Below are 17918 nucleotides of genomic sequence, written 5' to 3' on the forward strand. Positions count from 1 at the left end.
GGTAAAAATCGCTTTAGAAAACTGTCTAGCATTATCAGGTAAGATTGACTCTGCCATTACTCTCCTGAACACGTACCCCAAAAAACTAACACATCTCCACAAGGAAGCACCATCAAAGGGTGTTTACAATAATGTTTACAATAGTGAAAAATGAAACAGACCAAGTATCTACCAACTGGGGAATGGATAAACATTTAAGATACACGTGCACATGATAGAATATCATTAGCATTAAAAATTAATGGACTGTATAACTATGTGTAGTGGGAAAATCATATTTTAAAGGGTAGTACAGTATGGACCCAATTATATAATCTTAAAAACAAAGAGTATACCATTTATAGACACATGCATATTGGTTAAAAAAAATGGGTGAAACTTGGATAAAAGGGAGGAAGTAAATGGGATGCAGGGAGGTCTACAATTGAGTTTACAATGTTTTATTTTTTAAACAAACAAAAAGAAGAACATCTGAAGGAAAAATGGCAAAATGTTAACCTGTGTTTAATTGGGATTGTGGATATATGGGGTATGAATTGTTTCATTCTCTAGACTTGTTTGAAAATTTTAGTTTTTTAAATTAAACATTTTTAAATAAATACATCTAGAAAAGGCAAAACTATAGGGATTGAAAACAGACAGGAGGTTGCCAAGGGCCAGGGATGGGGGTAGGTGTTGACTAAAGAGGGGCCCCAGGAATTTTCAGGAGTGATGGAACTGTTTTATATCCTGCTTATGGTGGTGGTTATACAACTCTATTCATTTGTCAATACTCACAGACATGTACACTTCTTAAAAGGTGAATTTTATTGTATGAAAATTACACATTAATGAAAAAATAAAAATATCTGCTAATAATGGTAGGAACAAAAGGTGCAGAATTAGACATGAATTATTTTAAGTTTCTTACCCAACAAAAAGGAAATACTATATAAAATTGAATTGTTACTTAGAAGCGTATATCAATGCATTCCTAGGTGTAATCAATACATTTTAAAAATTCAAGCAACATTTGAATTAATAATAATAAATGCATTTATATCACAGAATCTGCTGAAATACCCAGCACTTTACCCCTTTCTTAAACGAGAGTAAAACGCAACTTCAGCTCATTCTCTCTGGCTGGGTGCTGGAACAGAACAAGATTTCTGACATTCATATTAATATTCTTGACGTTCTTATAATAAGTAGCTGTCAGAAATATTTGGTTATTGACTGAATGACTGAGTCAATAACCGAATGAGTGAAAGAAGGAAGAATCACTTCTCCGTCTTAACATCCTGTTCCTATTTTACTGGGGCAAGTTCTCTTACCTCTACAAGGATAGTGATAGTTTCATTAAGTTTTCTTCTCTCTGCATAATCTCCTCTCTCAAAATTCCTTTGTTCTGTGGATTCCTTTTAGTCTTACCCCTTCCAGATGTCAAAGGCTTTTCTCAGGTTTGTGGTAACTGGTTGTGCTCATGATTAAGGGTGAGAGACTTACAAGCTGACTGGAAGCTTTGAGTCAGGGTGACCAGCACTGAGGGGTGTCCTGGAACATGGGAGTTTCAGCACCAAAATCAAAACAGTCCCAGGTAAGCCAGGCTGAGTCGATCACCCTACTCTGAGCCCATGGTGTGAGCTCCACTGGAGGGGATCTGGCTGGGACTTTTCTGGAAGAGCCTTTAATGTCAATATTTTTAGGGATTTCATCTTGGGCCAGTCAGAATCCCCAAAGAAGCAACTTCCAGCCTTCTACCTGCAGGGTCAAGGCCTGTCTGGCAGGGATCCGGCAGCCTCCAGGATGCGGTATTCACACAGCCCTCGCTCTTCTGATCTCTTCTGATCTTAGCGTAGAATCCCCATCCTCCTGGCTTCCCTCAGCCTAGAGATCCTGCTCTGTCAGCCTCTGAGCATCAGCCTTGTCCTTCTTCACATTTACAGATCTAGAAGCGTGACAAGGCTGAAGGTGGTAAAGACAAGGATTTTCTCCATGATGCCCGCCCCCCTCTGCAGCCATGCCCATCTTTCCCAGAAGTCCCCAGGGCACTTCTCCTTGTGTGTCATTGGTCAGAGCTGGGTCACGTGCCCAAACCTGCACCAGTCACTGGCAAAGAAAAAGAGGAGGCACATTATTGGTTTCTACCAAATATGATGATTTCCCTTGGTATGGGCACCTTGATAAGGGAAAAACATCAGGGTTTGTGTAGTGAAAGAGGAAGGGGTGTGAATGTGAGTAGGCCACCAAAAGTGGCTGCCTCGCAGCATATACGAGCAGTGTTGATTTAAATCCCACTTGGGGTCTAGGAACTAAAGTTCTAAAGGCTTCTCATCCCTTCAAGGGCCCTGGGGCCTCTCAACTTTGAGCTTCACTAGAAGTGTTACCAGTGGAGGGTGTCCAGGTTCTTGGTGTTTTGAACAAAGAATTGAACAAAATGCACAAACAAAGCAAGGAAAGAATGAAGCAACAAAAGCAGCGATTTATTGAAAACGAAAGTAGACACCCCAGGGTGGGAGTGGCCTGAGCATAGGGCCTCAAGAGCCCCTTTACAGAATTTTCTGGGGTTTAAATACATGCTCTAGGTATTTAAAATCCTAGCACTTTGGGAGGCTGAGGCAGAAGAATCCCTTGAGGCCAGGAGTTGGAGACCAGCCTAGGCAACATAGTAAGACCCCATCTCTACCAGGAACTTAAAATTAGCTGGGAGGTCAGGTGCAGTAGCTCACAACCTGTAATCCTAGCACTTTGGGAGGCCGAGGTGGGTGGATTGCTTGAGCCCAGGAGTTCGAGACCAGCCTGAGCAACATGATGAAACCCCATCTCTACAAAAAATACAAAAATTGTATTACAAAAAATACAAAAAAAAATCCAATACAAAACTGGATTTCTCTAACCCTGCCTTATGTTATATAAAATTACACCAGAAAAAACATGCCTGAATACACATGCCTGTAATCCTAGCTACTTGGGAGGCTGAGGCAGGAGGATTGCTTGAGCCTGGGAAGCAGAGGTTGCAGTGAGCTGTGATCACACACCACTACACTCCAGCACTCCAGCCTGGGCAACAGAGCCAGACCTTGTCTCAAAAAAAAAAAAAAAAAAATTAGCTGGGTATGGCAGCACACACCTATAGTCCCAGCTACTTGGGAGGCTGAGGCAGGAGGATCACTTGAGCCCAGGAGTTTGAGGCTGCAGTGTGATATTGCACTGCACCCCAGCCTGGGCAACAGAGCGAGACTCTGTCTCTAAAAAAATAAAAATGAAAATAGAGAAAAAGTATGAGGTTCCATGGACCCATCATCCAGCTTCAAACATTAACCACATAGCCAGTCTTATTTCATCTATGCCAGTTCCACCCAATATTATTTTGAGGCAAATATCAGATTTTATATCATTTTGTTCATAAATATTGTAGTATGCAACTAAAAGATAGATATAAATGTATGTATATATATGTAGTAATATATAACTACAATACCATTATTACATAAAAAGTGCAATCAGCCCTTAATATCATCAAATTACCTAATCAGTATTTAAATTTCCAGGCTTACAAACATCATAACACTTTCTTACAATTTGTTTCAGGATCCAAATAAGGTATACACAATCTATAAATCTTAAACTTCCAGGGAATTCTAGATTGAAACAAACCCAGAACAAAACTGGATTTCTCTAACCCTGCCTTATGTTATATAAAATTACACCAGTGGGAGGGTTGGGTTTTTTCCCTTATAAAAAAGTCTTTCCAATGCTGTGTCAGGCATTAGCTAGCTACTTCCACGGGTCCCAGATTTCTGGCCTCATAACTGGAAGCATTTGGCAATTCGGCTGCAGAACGATGTTGGCAGGTGAGTCATCTCCCACCGAAGTCCACCCACGTGGCAGTGTTACCCTGAAAATGCCACTGGTCCTCAACAGCTCCTTGGAGGCCTAATGAAGTGAGAGGGTTCAGGTGCCAAAGCAGCCACCAGGGGGCTCCCGAGGAACTCGATGAACTTCGGCGTTCACTGAAAAGCCAATTTGGCTGCCTTCTCACAGCGCGCCTGTTGAGCCTTGGCGCCCCACTCCCTCAGGTCGGCTTCTGCAGCAGAGGGACCAGACCTCAGGGAGATGAGGCTTGTCCCCCGTGGCTGGCTGGCAAGGCCAAGGTTAGCTGTCCGTGGCCATCAGAGTGTTTGAAACGTTCAGCCCTCCCCTCCCCACCCACGTTGGTCATCTTTGCAAACACACTGGACAGCAAACAGCATCCTCAGATGTGACGCATCCCACGCTAATAAGGACCCTGTAGCCTGCAGTTGTTAATACTTTAATGATTAAGTAAACAAAGAGCTTTATTATAAGCGATGGAATGGATTTAATTAATCCATAACTGTAGACAGTTAATGCAAAATTATACACCTAGAAAAAACACACATCCGAGAGCCTGGATCCCAGCATCTCTGTTTGGCCTTGCGAGTCTCTCTTCATCTCTAGGTCTCATCGCTGCAAATTGAGGGGGTTGGGCTGGAAGCCACTGGCTGAGGTCTCTTCCTTCTCTGTTAGTTTTTGTTGAGGCGCTATGTTGGTGCATAGGGATATCCATCTATCTAGGGCCGCTGTGACAAAGTACCAAAAACTGAGTGGCTTGAAACAACAGACATGAATTATCTCACAGTTCTGGAGGCCAGAAGTCCAAAATCGAGATGTCCCACAGGGCCATGCTCTCTCGGGCAGCTCCAGGGCAGACTCCGTCCTTACCTCCGCTGGCTTCTGGGGTTTGCCTTGGTGTTCCTGGGTTTGCACATGACTGTCTTCTCCCTGGATCTTCACATCGTCTTCCCTGTGTGCATGCCTGTCTCTGTGACCAAAGTTCTGCTTATTATAAGGACACCAGTCATATTGGATTAGAGTCTCCATCCCCAGTGACTTCGTTGGACTTCATCACCTCTATAAAGACCCTGGCTCCAAATAAAGCCACATTCTGAGGCAATGGGAGTTAGGATTTCAACAGATCTTTTGGGGGAGGGGATACAATTCAGTGCAAAACAGGGACTATAGTGAAGAATAGGTGATATTTGAAAGGCCCTATAATGACAGACCCACGAAGTATGCATGCTAGTGGGTCATACCACCGAGGTTCTAGGATAAAGTTACAAGTCTGCAAAGACGTCATAATAACACATAAACAATTCTGTCGTGGGAAAGTGCATACTGCATATTGTAATTTTACAGAGGAAAGTGAAGAGCATAACCCAAATGAGCTTCATCAACCAAATTACATTAAATTCATGACATTTAATCATTTCCTGTGATCACTGATATAGACAATCAAATGCAGGTTAAACCAAAAAGAAATCCAGTTTTTGTTTTGTTTTGTTTTGTTTTGTTTTTTTGCTAAAATGGTACAACAGAAGTTTATTATTGTGTTACTAAAAATCTATAGAACTCTTTTACATCATAAGCACTAAGAACTCTTTCACATATTAAATACAAAGAACGTGTATATATTAAACTTTCACAAATTGAGATTCACACCCCTTCTCAGGAACGCAAGCATTCATTGCATAGATAAGGCCACCTCGTCTTTGCTCGTCATTACCAACAAGGCCCATCCATTCTTTTGTGTTTTAACCACAAGATTCGTGGCCCAGCAGGCACTGCTTCAGTTCCTGACATGGCTTCTCAATGAACAGCATCAGGGCCAGCCCAGTGACGAAGGTCAGCACACAGTGTCCAGAGAAAAGACAGAACTGGAGAGAAAGTGGGCAGGGTGAACACAGTTTTACTCTGGGATTCCTACTGTGTTCAGATCTAAAGTGTACCATCCTAGCTCTATGAAATGTATCTGTAGGACAATCAGTGCTACATATTAAAAATAAAATAAATAAAATAAAAGATATTATCCTGTGCTGAAGCTCTCCCTCTTTCTCCCACAAATAAAGCAAAGAACAATGAAGTTCTTAAAAAAAAAAAAAAAAGGCTTCCACAAAAGCAAGTAGGTTGCCTTGTTGCTCAAGAAGAGAACAAGCTATGGTACCATAACATACCATAACAGAACTAGGAGCTGCGTGCTGACTCACCACGTTGGTGTCAGTGTAGTGAATAAGTGTTTCCTCAAGGCGATTGTAAAGGATGATCAGAATCGGATGCACCAAGTAGCAAGCATAACTGATGCTGGACAGGAAACTCCAGATGTCCCAAGAAAGCACACGGTTCACCAGACCTGGAGGGAACAAGCACCGACGCATGAAGCCACAGCCTGTCTCTGGGCCGGTGAAGATGCCCCATCATCCCATCGATGCTCCCGTTGCACTCTGCACCTACGTCTGTGAACTTTTCTTAAGAAAGTCTTTATGCGTTATCATTGTAAGACAATGTACCAAACCAAAAACCACCTTTCTGTTGCAAGAATTATGATAACACAAGAGAGATACATGGTTTCAGCCCCTGAGCATAAAACATTCCATGTATAAAACAAGGTATAAATTCCTCATACTCACCTGGGTTCTGGATCAAGATGCAGCCACAGGGAGGCCTTGGGATAAGGCATTTAACATTGCCAGGCCTCAAACTCTTCATCTGTCAGTGAGAGGCTTGCATTTGATCACACTTTAGGTGCCTTTCAGGACAAATATTCTGTAACTTGGTATATATTCTAGAACTGTGTTGTCCCAGACAATAGCCCCTAGCCACTTGTGGCTATTTAACTTAATTAAAATTAAATGCAATGAAAACTTCCTTTCTGAGTAGGACTTATTGCTATCTCTAGTGAGTTGCATGGTGATCTTTCAAAAGATATGTCCACCCAGAACCTCAGAATGTAACCTTATGTGGAATAAGGGTCTTTGCAGATGTCATTAAGAGAAAGAACTAGAGTTGAGATCATCCTGGATTAGGGTGGACCCTAAACCCAATGACAAATGTCCTTATAAGAGACAGAAAAGAAGACACAAATGCAGAGGAGAGACACAAAGAAGAGAACCATGTGATGACGAAGACAGAGACTAGAGTGAAGAGTCCACGAGCCAAGGAATGCCAAGGCTTGCCAGCAGCTACCAGAGGCTAGGAGAGGGGATGGGACAGATTCTCCCTCAGAAAATCCAGAGGGAACCAACTCTGCTGACACTTCAATTTTGAACAGCTAGCCTCCAGAACTGTGAGAGAAAAAATTTCTGTTGTTTTAAGCCACAGAAATAAAGTATAACTTCTGTTTCTCCTTTGCACAAGCCTCATTTAAAGTGCTCAGTAGTGCATCACAATTTGCTCAGGATAAATCTTTGGAGCTATCCCAGACTCCTTTCATTCCAGACTCCATAGAGGGTTTCCAAAAATGTGTCTCAGATCAGACCATTGCTCCTCACCTCCATGGCTAACACCCTCGTGAACCTTCCATCACCTCCTGCGTGGGCCTCCATGGTAGCTTCCCGGTGGATCTGTTGGTCTCTGCTCTTGTTCTTGCCACCCTATAGTCCCCATACCACATCCAGAGTAATCTTTTAAAATCACATATCAGGGAGAAATGGGGAAGGGGGAGATATTGATCAAAGAGTACAAAGTTTCAGTTAAACTGATGGAGTAAGTTTTAGTGATCTATTGCACTGCATAGTGACCACAGTTAATAATAACATACTGGATATTTTTCAATGGCTAAAAGGAAAGATTCTTAACATTCTCACCACAAAAAAGAGATAACTTGGTGAAGTGATGCATATGTTAATTAACATGATTTCATCTTTCTACTATGTATACATATACCAAAACATCACATTGTACCCCATAAATACATACAGTTATTATTTGTAAATTTGAAAATAAATTTTACAAATCCACAAATCAAATCATGGGCTATGATCTGAATGTTTACATTCCCCCAAAATTCATATGTTGAGATCCTAATCCCCAAGGTGATAGTGTTAAGAGGTGGAGTCTTTGGAGAGGCAATTAGTCCACAAGGGCTGGGCCTTCAGGAATGGGATTAGTGCCCTTATGAAAGCGACCCCAGAGAGACAGCTCTACCCTTCTACCATGTGAGGACACATCTAGAAAGTTCCATCTAAGAACCAGGAAGCAGGCCTTCACCAAACACTAAATCTGCTGGTGCCTTGATCTTAGACCTCCCAGCTCCAGAACTGTGAGATATAAATTTCTGTTGTTTTTAAGCCACCTCATTTATGGGATTTTTGTTATAGCAGCTGAAATGGACTACGACTTCATGTGACATGGCATTTAAAATAAAATCCAAACTCTTCCTATGGCCTTGAAAGCTCTGCCTAACCTGGGTCCTACCTTCCTCTCTGAGTTCCCTTCCCACCTCTCTCTCCCCCTTGACCCTTGGTTCCTATCTCACTGGTCATTTTGCTCTTCCTCCAAGCCACTAAGCTCGTTCCAGTCTAAAGACCTCTGCCTTCACATTCCATCTGCCCAGAATGCTTTCATATAACATCTTTGCAAATGTACCCCTAGTCCAGTTAGTTACCCACTAATCCCTGCTTTATCTTTATTCACTGTATTTAAACTTCCCCCGACCCCATTGTAGTCTCTCACAAGGGAGGGATTTTTCTTGTCTATTGCTGTATCCCCAGATTCTAGAACAGTACCTCACATAGAATAAGCATTCAAGAAGTATTTTATGTAATTAAGTGAATAAATACAGATGGACTTACAGACAAAAGACGCTTTTCCCCCAAGTGAAGGCTATAAAAGGTAAACCACAATTTCACTGTAGAACAAAACAAAGTAATTGTAGAAAAATGAAGTCAGCAAAGAACCCATGCTCACACAGATAAGCCAAACACAAAAGAACACGCCCTAAAGCAAACAATACCGTGTTCATATTATGAGCCACAAGTGATTCCAGCAACTATTCATCATATCATATTAATGTTGCTAATGCAGATTTTATTGGTTGTATAGTTTTATGATTACTTCATACATTTGCTTTGGCTTTCTGAATGCACACGCTATAAACATAAAATTTTGTATCTAGGTTTATGTTTGTTCATGTTTAGGCAAAATTGAAACAAAAATAAGAGCATATAGTCAGGGTAACTTGAATCTATGTTCCCAGGAAAAAAAATGTATTGAAAAAATCTGAATAAAAATAATTTGGGCCAGCTGGGTGCGGTGGCTCACGCCTGTAATCCCAGCACTTTGGGAGGCTGAGGCGGGCAGATCACGAGGTCAGGAGATCGAGACCATCCTGGCTAACACAGTGAAACCTCGTCTCTACTAAAAATACAAAACCTAGCCGGGCTTGGTGGCGGGTACCTGTAGTCCCAGCTGCTTGGGAGGCTGAGGCAGGAGAATGGCGTGAACCCAGAAGGAGGAGCTTGCATTGAGCCGAGATGGCGCCACTGCACTCCAGCCTGGGAGATGGGGCGAGACTCCGTCTCAAAAAATAATAATAATAATAATTTGGGCCAACACCAAGAATTCAAAAGAATTCTTATTTCTTTAGAATAGGCCCACATATACTTAAGTTTGAGGAGGAAAACTGTAGGTGACAGACCACTACTGAAGGGCTTTAACTGAAGGAGTAATGTGGTCAGATGACTCTGGCAGCTCAACAGAAGACAACTTTGAGCATAACAAGACCAGCATGGTCTACATTGCTACCAAGCAAAGATGGTTAAAGATTCATTGAATCATCAAGATCCCTTCTAGTCCTGAAAGTCTCAACTAAACATTTCTTCTTATTCAAACTTCTTATTTTTTTTCTAAAGATCATCAGCTAGACACTTTTTTTTTTTTTTTGAGACAGGGTCTCACTCTGTTGCCCAGGCTAGAGTGCAGTGGCATGATCCTGGCTTACTGCAACATCTGCTTCCCAGGTTCAAGCAATTCTCCTGCCTCAGCATCCCAAGGAGCTGAGATTACAAATGTGCACCACCATGCCCAGCTAATTTTTGTAGTTGTAGCAGAGACAGGGTTTTGCCTTGTTGCCCAGGCTGGTCTTGAAATCCCGGGCTCAAGCCATCCACCTGCCTCGGCCTCTCAAAGTGCTGAGATTACAGGTGTGAGCCAGGTAGACCCATATTTTCCAAAAATGTATTTAAGCTATCACCTCCTACATTCACCTACTAATCAATCTTGATATCTTATAGATAGTTTTGGAGATACAAATCTAGGACATCAGGTGCCCCTACAGTTATGGATTGGCTAATGACAACACACCTTTGAATGATAAATTGCTCAAGAATAAGTAAACTGGCTTGCTCATCACCTGGGTGAGGAGATAGCACCCTTACTCAGACTAATGATGGAGAGCGTTTACTTGTTCCACTGTAATAATAATGCTGCAGGCTGGGCGTGGTGGCTCACGCCTGTAATCCCAGCACTTTGGGAGGCTGAGGTGGGTGGATCACGAGGTCAGGAGTTCGAGACCAGCCTGGCCAACATGGCAAAACCCCATCTCTACTAAAAATAAAAAAATTAGCCGGGCGTGGTGGCAGGCGCCTGTAATCCCAGCTAATCAGGAGGCTGAGGCAGTAGAATCGCTTGAACCCGGGAGGCAGAGGTTGCTGTGAGCCGAGATCGTGCCATTACACTCCAGCCTGGGTGACAAGAGCAAGAGTCTGTCTCAAAATAATAATAATAATAATAATAATAATGCAAATTTGTTTAAACTTCTAACTTAACCTAAGTCATTCCTCTCTAATACCATTTCTGTTAGCCAGTTATTTTTGATAAACAGCAGCACCTCTCACAGTAGAGAGGAATACTGTGATGTTTGCAGCATTATAAATGGCCTGTGCCAGGCCACAGGGAGTAGTTGTTTATGAGGCTCTATGACAGCTCAGGGACATGGTCATGGGGTGAGGCAGCAGGGTTGTGGCAACATATCCCAGAGTTTCCCATAAACGCAAATACATCCAGTCAGAGAGAACACAGTCCATTTCCTCTTTAGTATCACTTTTCCATATAAGAGAAAGCTTTTAGAATTAAAATATGAAAGATCATTAAGGCTCATTTTAAAATTAAAACATTAAAGAGCGTCGTTATATTAAAATACTTATAAAATTTAGGAACCATTTTAATTAACATCTGGGAGAAGTGCTATCACTTAGGAACGAAGAGCACTGGCTTTGGACTTCGTGCTGGGACCTGGGTTCATTTCCTAGTTCAGCCACTCACCAGCTGTGGGACTTTGGGTTGCTTTCTCTCTAGACATGGTTGTTCTCATTGCTAATTATAGGTCTTCCTCCCAGGGGTGTGGTCAGTGCTACCGGGGATCTGGGTGATGTTTCCCACAAGGTCTAGTATACAGCATGTGCTTGATCAGCTGGAATTGTTTATCATACCATTGTTTTTCTCTTTAAATCATTATTTCCCACCACCTTTGCTGAGGCTGACTGGCGTGGGTTTACAGGCTAAGTTGAAACTCCTCCTGATGGGTTGTTTCCCTAGAGTATGAAGCGGGCATGCTTCCCCCCAGATCCACTGCTCCTGTGTCAGGGCTTTGGGTCGCTTGAGGCCAGAATCTCTTCTGGGAGCTTCCTGCCAGCCTTGTCCTGTTGTTTGCTGACATCCCAAGCACACAGTTCCTACCTCTCGCCAAATAGAGAGGACAGGGAGAAAAGCATCAGGTGACTTGGATACACCTTTCTAACCTGGAGAAGATTCTTTTCCATTGAAGCCTTTTATCTGCTTGGCTCTCTGCACGTTGAAAGCCAACTCAGTTATCACAGGGGATCCTGGCAAGCATTTGATCTACACCTTCAGATGGGAAAACCAAGGCTCAAAGTGCTGTGACTGGAAGTCTTGCTCCCAAGCACTGATTTTTTTTTTCTCATGACATTACTCTGCCTGAATTCCCTTTCCACCTTCTAAACTAGGTGCATTGGAGAGGCTGCATCTTTTTCTTTCAGAACCTGCACTTGTGCATAAATCCATGTAAAAATCTTATACACAAATCCTTTGTCTTTTCCAAGGATAGAGAGAAATTGATATTTTTGAATCAATATCAGTCATTCATCAACCACTCCAGAAAACAGAAATCGCTCTGGTACCCTCCTTGTGTGTTCAATCTGTCACCTTTAAAGGAACAGGGTGTGAACCCAAGAGCAAAGCCCGGAGCCGCTTCCATACCCCCATATCCTCCGTGGCACGCAAAGAGGACCCAGCCCACGGCCGCCGCCCACAGGGTCCGGTGGAGGGCTTGGTAGAGAGCTGCAGCTACTAGAGAGGAAGCAGAGGAGTCATCCACCATGTATGCCAGAGTGGCCACCGCAAATAGGGTGACCAGGGAGCAGCTCCACCCCAGCAGGACCTGCATCTGCGGGGAGAGGAGAGGCGGGGCCCAGCCCTTTTTAGCCATTGTAAAATTCCCTCCTCCTACACAAACTTATTTTTTGGTGTTATTACTGTGACTTAGGTCTTTATTCGCAAACCTCAGTCAGCACAGATTTGACTAAAATGGAAGGTTGTAATTTAAAAGGGGTGGCCAGGAGATCTTTGTGGTGACAGAGAGTTCTGTACCTTGACTGTGGGGGTGGTTGCACAAATTTGCACATGGGACAAAATTACCCAGAACCATACAGATGTGCGCAAATGAGTATGTGTAGAGTTGGTGGATCTGAGGTCTATTGTGCCAATGTGGTTTTCTGGCTGTGGTCGGGTTCCATAGTTATGTCACACGTTGCCTGTTGGAGAGCCGGAGCACACAGCACCTCTCTGTACTAGTTTTGCAACTTTTGGGGCATCTATAATCATTTCAAAATGAAAGTGAAAAGAAAATCTATAAGTAATGTTCTAACCCACTCCTAATCTCCTGTTTTGTCCCTTAACCAAATTAAGGCTCCTTGATGGCTTCTGCCTTCACCGTAAACATGAGGGCCTCCAGCACACAGCCCCGGCCTGGGCAGCGGCCTAGTCAAGTGGAAGGAATGGGAGGATGAGAAGCCTTCAGCTCAAAGAATAGCCCCATGAGTTAAATCCTAACACCTGACTCGGTTCAAGATCTTGACCTTGCGTCACCTAAGTTGACCTTTTTAGACCCAGACCTGTCTTCCAAAGAGCTCTCTTCCTTCTCCGTGCTGTACTCAAGCTGCTGTGATGATGTCTACACTGCACTGAACCGACATCGGATCGGTCCACCGTCTTGTCTCTGAGACGTGCTTAGGTCTCAGGTTCCTGGTTGTGGGAGAGGAAGGGTACGTACCCAGGGGCACTCCACTCTTTTAGCCTGGGATCTCCCTCACCTCTCTGCTACTTCCCTGGCCCAAATGGGCCTGCAGTCTCTCCAAATGCATCTTGGGTATCATGTTCTCTTTCTGTCCTTATCTGCTTATCTTTATTATGGTACATCCTGCCTTATCTCACTCCTGGCAGCTTCCTCTAGCTTAGACCCTGTGTCTTTATTTTCTAGCTTCTAAAGCTTTGAGTTTGGTATACCCAACTGTTCACGTTTCTCCAGGTTAACTTGGCTTGTGTTCCAGCTCCGGGCTTCCTGGTCCTGACCCTGGCCCTTGAAGTCATTCCCAAATGCTCCCTCTTCAAGTTAAGTTTTGCCCTTTGCCGACAAGCATTTTCTCCCTGGGCCCCCATGTAACCTGGACTATGTTGAAGCCTCTCTTTAATGGCACTCTGTTATAATCTACAACTGAATTGTGCATTTCCAGGAAAATATCATAACTGCAACCTATAGAAAAAGTCACATAGCTTCTGTATATTCATTCCTTTCGGTAAAATCTTATCTCCTCTTCCTCCCGTGGGCAGCACAAGGTTTTCCAAGGACCAGGGCCTCTTCTCTGGAACATCTAGGTGAGGTACCCACAAAGCCTAGGCAAACAAAGGTAGGACCTGGCAGAGGGGTTTGGGGCAGGAGTTGTATCCTAATTTCTGGCCCTTCCTCCATTGAGAAGAAAATTCTCTTTCATTCATTCATGTGTTGATTACCTTCAGTGAGTCAGGATCTCAGAACCAGATGCTGGCGATTCAGAGGTGAGACAAGTAGTGAACTCCAGGAGCTCACAGTCTATGGGGTGAATAAATGCTTTATCATGTGGTACAAACCAGGGCCCAAGAATACACAGTGAACAGAGGAACCCAAAAGAAGGACACAGCCTGGCCTGGAGGGATAAGGAAAGACTTCCCAGAGGTAAAAACTCTAGGTGAGCCTTCTAGGCAAAACAGGAGTTAAGTCAGATGAAAGGGAGAGGGGAGTAGAGGGGAGGGGGTAGAGGCAGATTCCAGACAGAGAAGGAAGCATGAGCAACTGCACAGATGCCAGGAGCAGCTTGTGTGTGTCAGTGGCGGCAGTCAAGGGCACTGTGAGCAGGTTGGTATCACTGACGTGCAAAGTGCAAGGCAGAGAGTGGTGAGAGAGATGATGCTAGAGAGACAGGCAGAGTGATGTCATGGGGACTCTGAGGGCCTTGTTGAACAGATCAAGCCTTATGATGGATGTAAAAGGAAGTCATTGAAAGATTTTGCACCGTTCAAGGGCACAGCCAAGGTGGTGTCTTAAATAGATCACCCCAAGAGTAGATTTGAGATCAGTAAGACTAGAGGCAAGGAAACAAGTGACAACATCCAGGCAAGAGATGAGAAGAGCTTTAAGGTCAGTTCAAAAGGCTGAGAGAGGATGGCAGGAGAAACCATCGGCAGGGCGTGGGGGATGATTGGCTAAGGGCAGTGGTCAGTGAGGAGGAGGCATCCAAGATGAACCCGGGTTTCCAGCTTGAGTAACGAGATTGGATGTTGAACTAGAATGATTGCCCACAAAGGAGCCAGAGAAGAAAATGAGTGCTTGGGGTACATCTGGAAAAGCAAAGTAACAGCTTCTTCCCCTCTAGACACCTCACGTCCTGATTCCCAGACACAACCATCAAATCTGACCAAGAATCTTGTATATAGAAACCATTGAGCATGTGCTGTTAAAAATCCAACCCAACACAGTATCCTCTTCCAGAAGAAAGTCTTGCCATTGTAATTTCACTAGGTATGTTTTCTCACATTGGTGGTTTCTTTGGGTCAGTAGCAAGGCTCCTACAGATGGGACCACACTGGGTTCCAAATCTGGAGGATCATAAGGAGAGGTCAGTGAAGAAAGCAGAGAATCAAGCTCTGGCAGGAAGATAAAGGTCTTATCTTTTTAAAAAACAACAACAAAAAAATGAAGACGGGGTTCTCATCACGTTGCCTGAGCTGGTCCTGAACTGGACTCAAGGGATCCTCCTGCCTCAGCCTCCCAAAGTGCTGGGATCACAGGTGTTAACCACTGCACCTGGCCAATTCCTTCTGATTCTTTAGCACGGAGAGACATCAATAACGCTCTACAGCACAATACAGTACCTAGCAGGCTGACTCCTTCATCCACAGCTTTGGAAGAGCCTGGCCAGGTGGGCCACACAGTCCCAGCCAGACCCATGACCATAGAGTGAGGCACGGGAAATCATACCTTGGTTCTGAGAATGTTTTCCTGGTGGCTTTGGTGCATGAAATGGCCCAAATCGGCAGTAGGGCTTTGTGTAGTACTCCACGAAATACAATACAGTCGCCTCTTCACTGAAAAATACAAGGAAATAAGAAAAAATGTTATGTTTGATCTGGACATGGCAAAGGGAATCCAAATCCCTGAGATGTCCATTGGAATAATCAGCAAGCCCAAAGGTACATTTAGGGCACACTTGTTCCTTAGTCATGGTGTGCAAACAGTGATCTCATGGCCCTGCCTCAGCCAAAGTTGGCTTGCTTAGGTTTCAAATTCCCTTAGGCCCCTCCACCCAAGATCCCAAAGAAATATGATATGTGTGTTCATTTTAAATAGCTCTGTCTGGTGGCCAATATGTCAGAATGCTCTAAAAATGTAGCACCCAGATGTGAACCCAAGGGTCTCAAGGACAGAGACTGTCCTGAGAGAGAAGTGATGAGAGGTCAAGGCCAGGCCATTAAAAGGATACCAGAAACTATTCTTTGAAGCTGTGTTTTTCAAGGCTTCGTCCCTTAACATCAACAGCTGCATCAGGCCAGGCATGGTGGCTCACACACGTAATCCCAGCACTTTGGGAAGCCAAGGCAAGAGGATCACTGAGCCCAAGAGTTTGAGACCAATCTGGGCAACATAGGGAGATCCCATCTCTACAAAAAAAAAAAATTAGCCAGGCCTGGTGGCACATGCCTACAGTCCCAGCTTCTCAGGAGGCTGAAGCAGGAGGTTCACTTGAGCTCAGGAGGTTGAGGCTGCAGTGAGCCGTGATCATGCCACTGTGCTGCAGCCTGGGTGACAGAGCCAGACTCTGTTGCAATAGAATAAAAAACACAAACAAAAACAAAAACACCTGCATCACCTGAGAACTTATTAGGAACCCAGACTCATGGGCCCCCCCCCAGACCTACTGGCGGTGGGCTCAACCATCTGTGTTAAGAAGCCCTCCAGGTGACCCTGATACCCCCTCAAGGCTGAGAAGCATTGCCTAAACAGTGCCCTTCATGGGGGACATCCAGGTTATACCCAAACCCATGGAATCATCATCTCTGCATGTGGACTCATGGACTAGAAATTTTAAAACTCTCCTGAGCTTCCCAAGTGCAGACTGAGAACCCCTGCTTTAAATTTATCACCGTTAAAATTATCACCTTTCCCCACTGAAGCTAGACGCACTCTCAGCTCCTAGCTGCCCACGCAGCGACCACTGGAGGAAGGGAAGGTGTTTGAGGACTAGACGTACGGTTCTTCAACTGTGGCTGCACATAAGAATTTATTCTGCAAATTAGAATTTGTGAGCACCCTGGGAGTGCTTACAAAAGTCAGCTGCCTGGGCCCCATGCCCAGAGATTCTGATTCAATTGCTCAGAAGTGGGTGGGGCTAGAAGCATCAGTAGATTTAGAAGCTCCCAAGTGACTCTAATATGTGGCCAGGGTTGAAAACCGCTGGGCTGGACATGAGTGAGCCTCCTCCTCAATCACTTCGCCATGCCATGATATGGGAAGGGCATGATAGTCTCCTGGTCAGGAGGCTTGGGATGTCGTCACCAATTCATTCATTTATTCTCACATGCCACCCACTCACAGATTCACATGGAACACTCACATGCCAGGAACGGTTCTGGACATTTTATTTTGGAAGATCGGCAAAGGCTGCTCTGAGGAGGTGACATTTGCACAGACACCTGAAAGATGTGAAGGAGAAAGCCCTGCCAAGATCTTAGATTTTAACAGAAGACTAATTCAGGCTCAACAGCAAGTGCTAAGGCCCCGGGTTGGGGAGGGTGAGGAAGGGGGTTCGGGGAGCATGCTTGGTGCGTTGAGATGAGTTGGTGTGGCTGGTCCAGTGTCAGCAGGTAGGAGGGTGACCAATGAGGCCACTGGAGGAATTCGAGCAGATAACTGACATGATCTGATTTTCATTTGTGTCACTGCATTGAGAAAGATTAGCAGGTAATCATACCAATTTTTCCTGTGTAATTGTCATACGTGCCTCATTGGGGAGGGGAAATAGCACTGTGGATTGGCTTCTAGGTTCAAATCACACCTGTGCCACCTACTAGTTCTACTAGTTGTGTGACCTTGAAGAGGTAGGTTCAGTTTCTCCATCCAACAGAGCCACCAAGCAGCAATTGGCTGCTGGAGGAGAAACATAGTAGAGCCACATGGGGGCGCTCCTTTCCTCTGAGAAGCGTTTCAATGGGCAACGTGAGTTCAGAGAGGACCTACCAGTGCAGGTTGAAAGGTTCAGAAGTTTGGAAGCAAGAAGGCAATCAGCTTTCCCATCCAGACCAAAAGTTTCATACCCACTTTTTCCATGAACCAAAGGGCACAGGGTGAACAGCCTGGCATTCAGCAGCCCTCCCCGGGAAGTCCTGGCCAGAGAGGGGCAGGCTGGGGAACCGTGTTACCTGGCTTCTGATGGAGCCACGACAGGAAGTTTATATGCCAATGTGATCAGAGCAGATGCCCAGAACAGCACGGCCCCAAGGAGGATGAGGATTTGTGTACTCCTGCAAAGAAGAGA

General features: G+C 44.4%; 1 protein-coding gene across 1 annotated transcript in view; it reads right to left on the reverse strand.

The window, feature by feature from the left end:
• Nucleotides 1-5591: 5591 nt before the first annotated feature.
• Nucleotides 5592-17918, reverse strand: part of LOC116467778 (O-acyltransferase like protein) — a 73756-nt gene continuing 61429 nt past the window's right edge. The window contains 6 exon segments of the mRNA XM_032151465.1: nucleotides 5592-5714; nucleotides 6045-6187; nucleotides 12052-12238; nucleotides 15365-15407; nucleotides 15409-15471; nucleotides 17803-17904. Coding sequence (XP_032007356.1) covers nucleotides 5592-5714; nucleotides 6045-6187; nucleotides 12052-12238; nucleotides 15365-15407; nucleotides 15409-15471; nucleotides 17803-17904 — 661 coding nt within the window.

This window comes from Hylobates moloch, unplaced genomic scaffold, assembly GCF_009828535.3.
Source record: "Hylobates moloch isolate HMO894 unplaced genomic scaffold, HMol_V3 SCAFFOLD_5, whole genome shotgun sequence".
In the NCBI taxonomy this organism is placed as follows: domain Eukaryota; kingdom Metazoa; phylum Chordata; class Mammalia; order Primates; family Hylobatidae; genus Hylobates; species Hylobates moloch.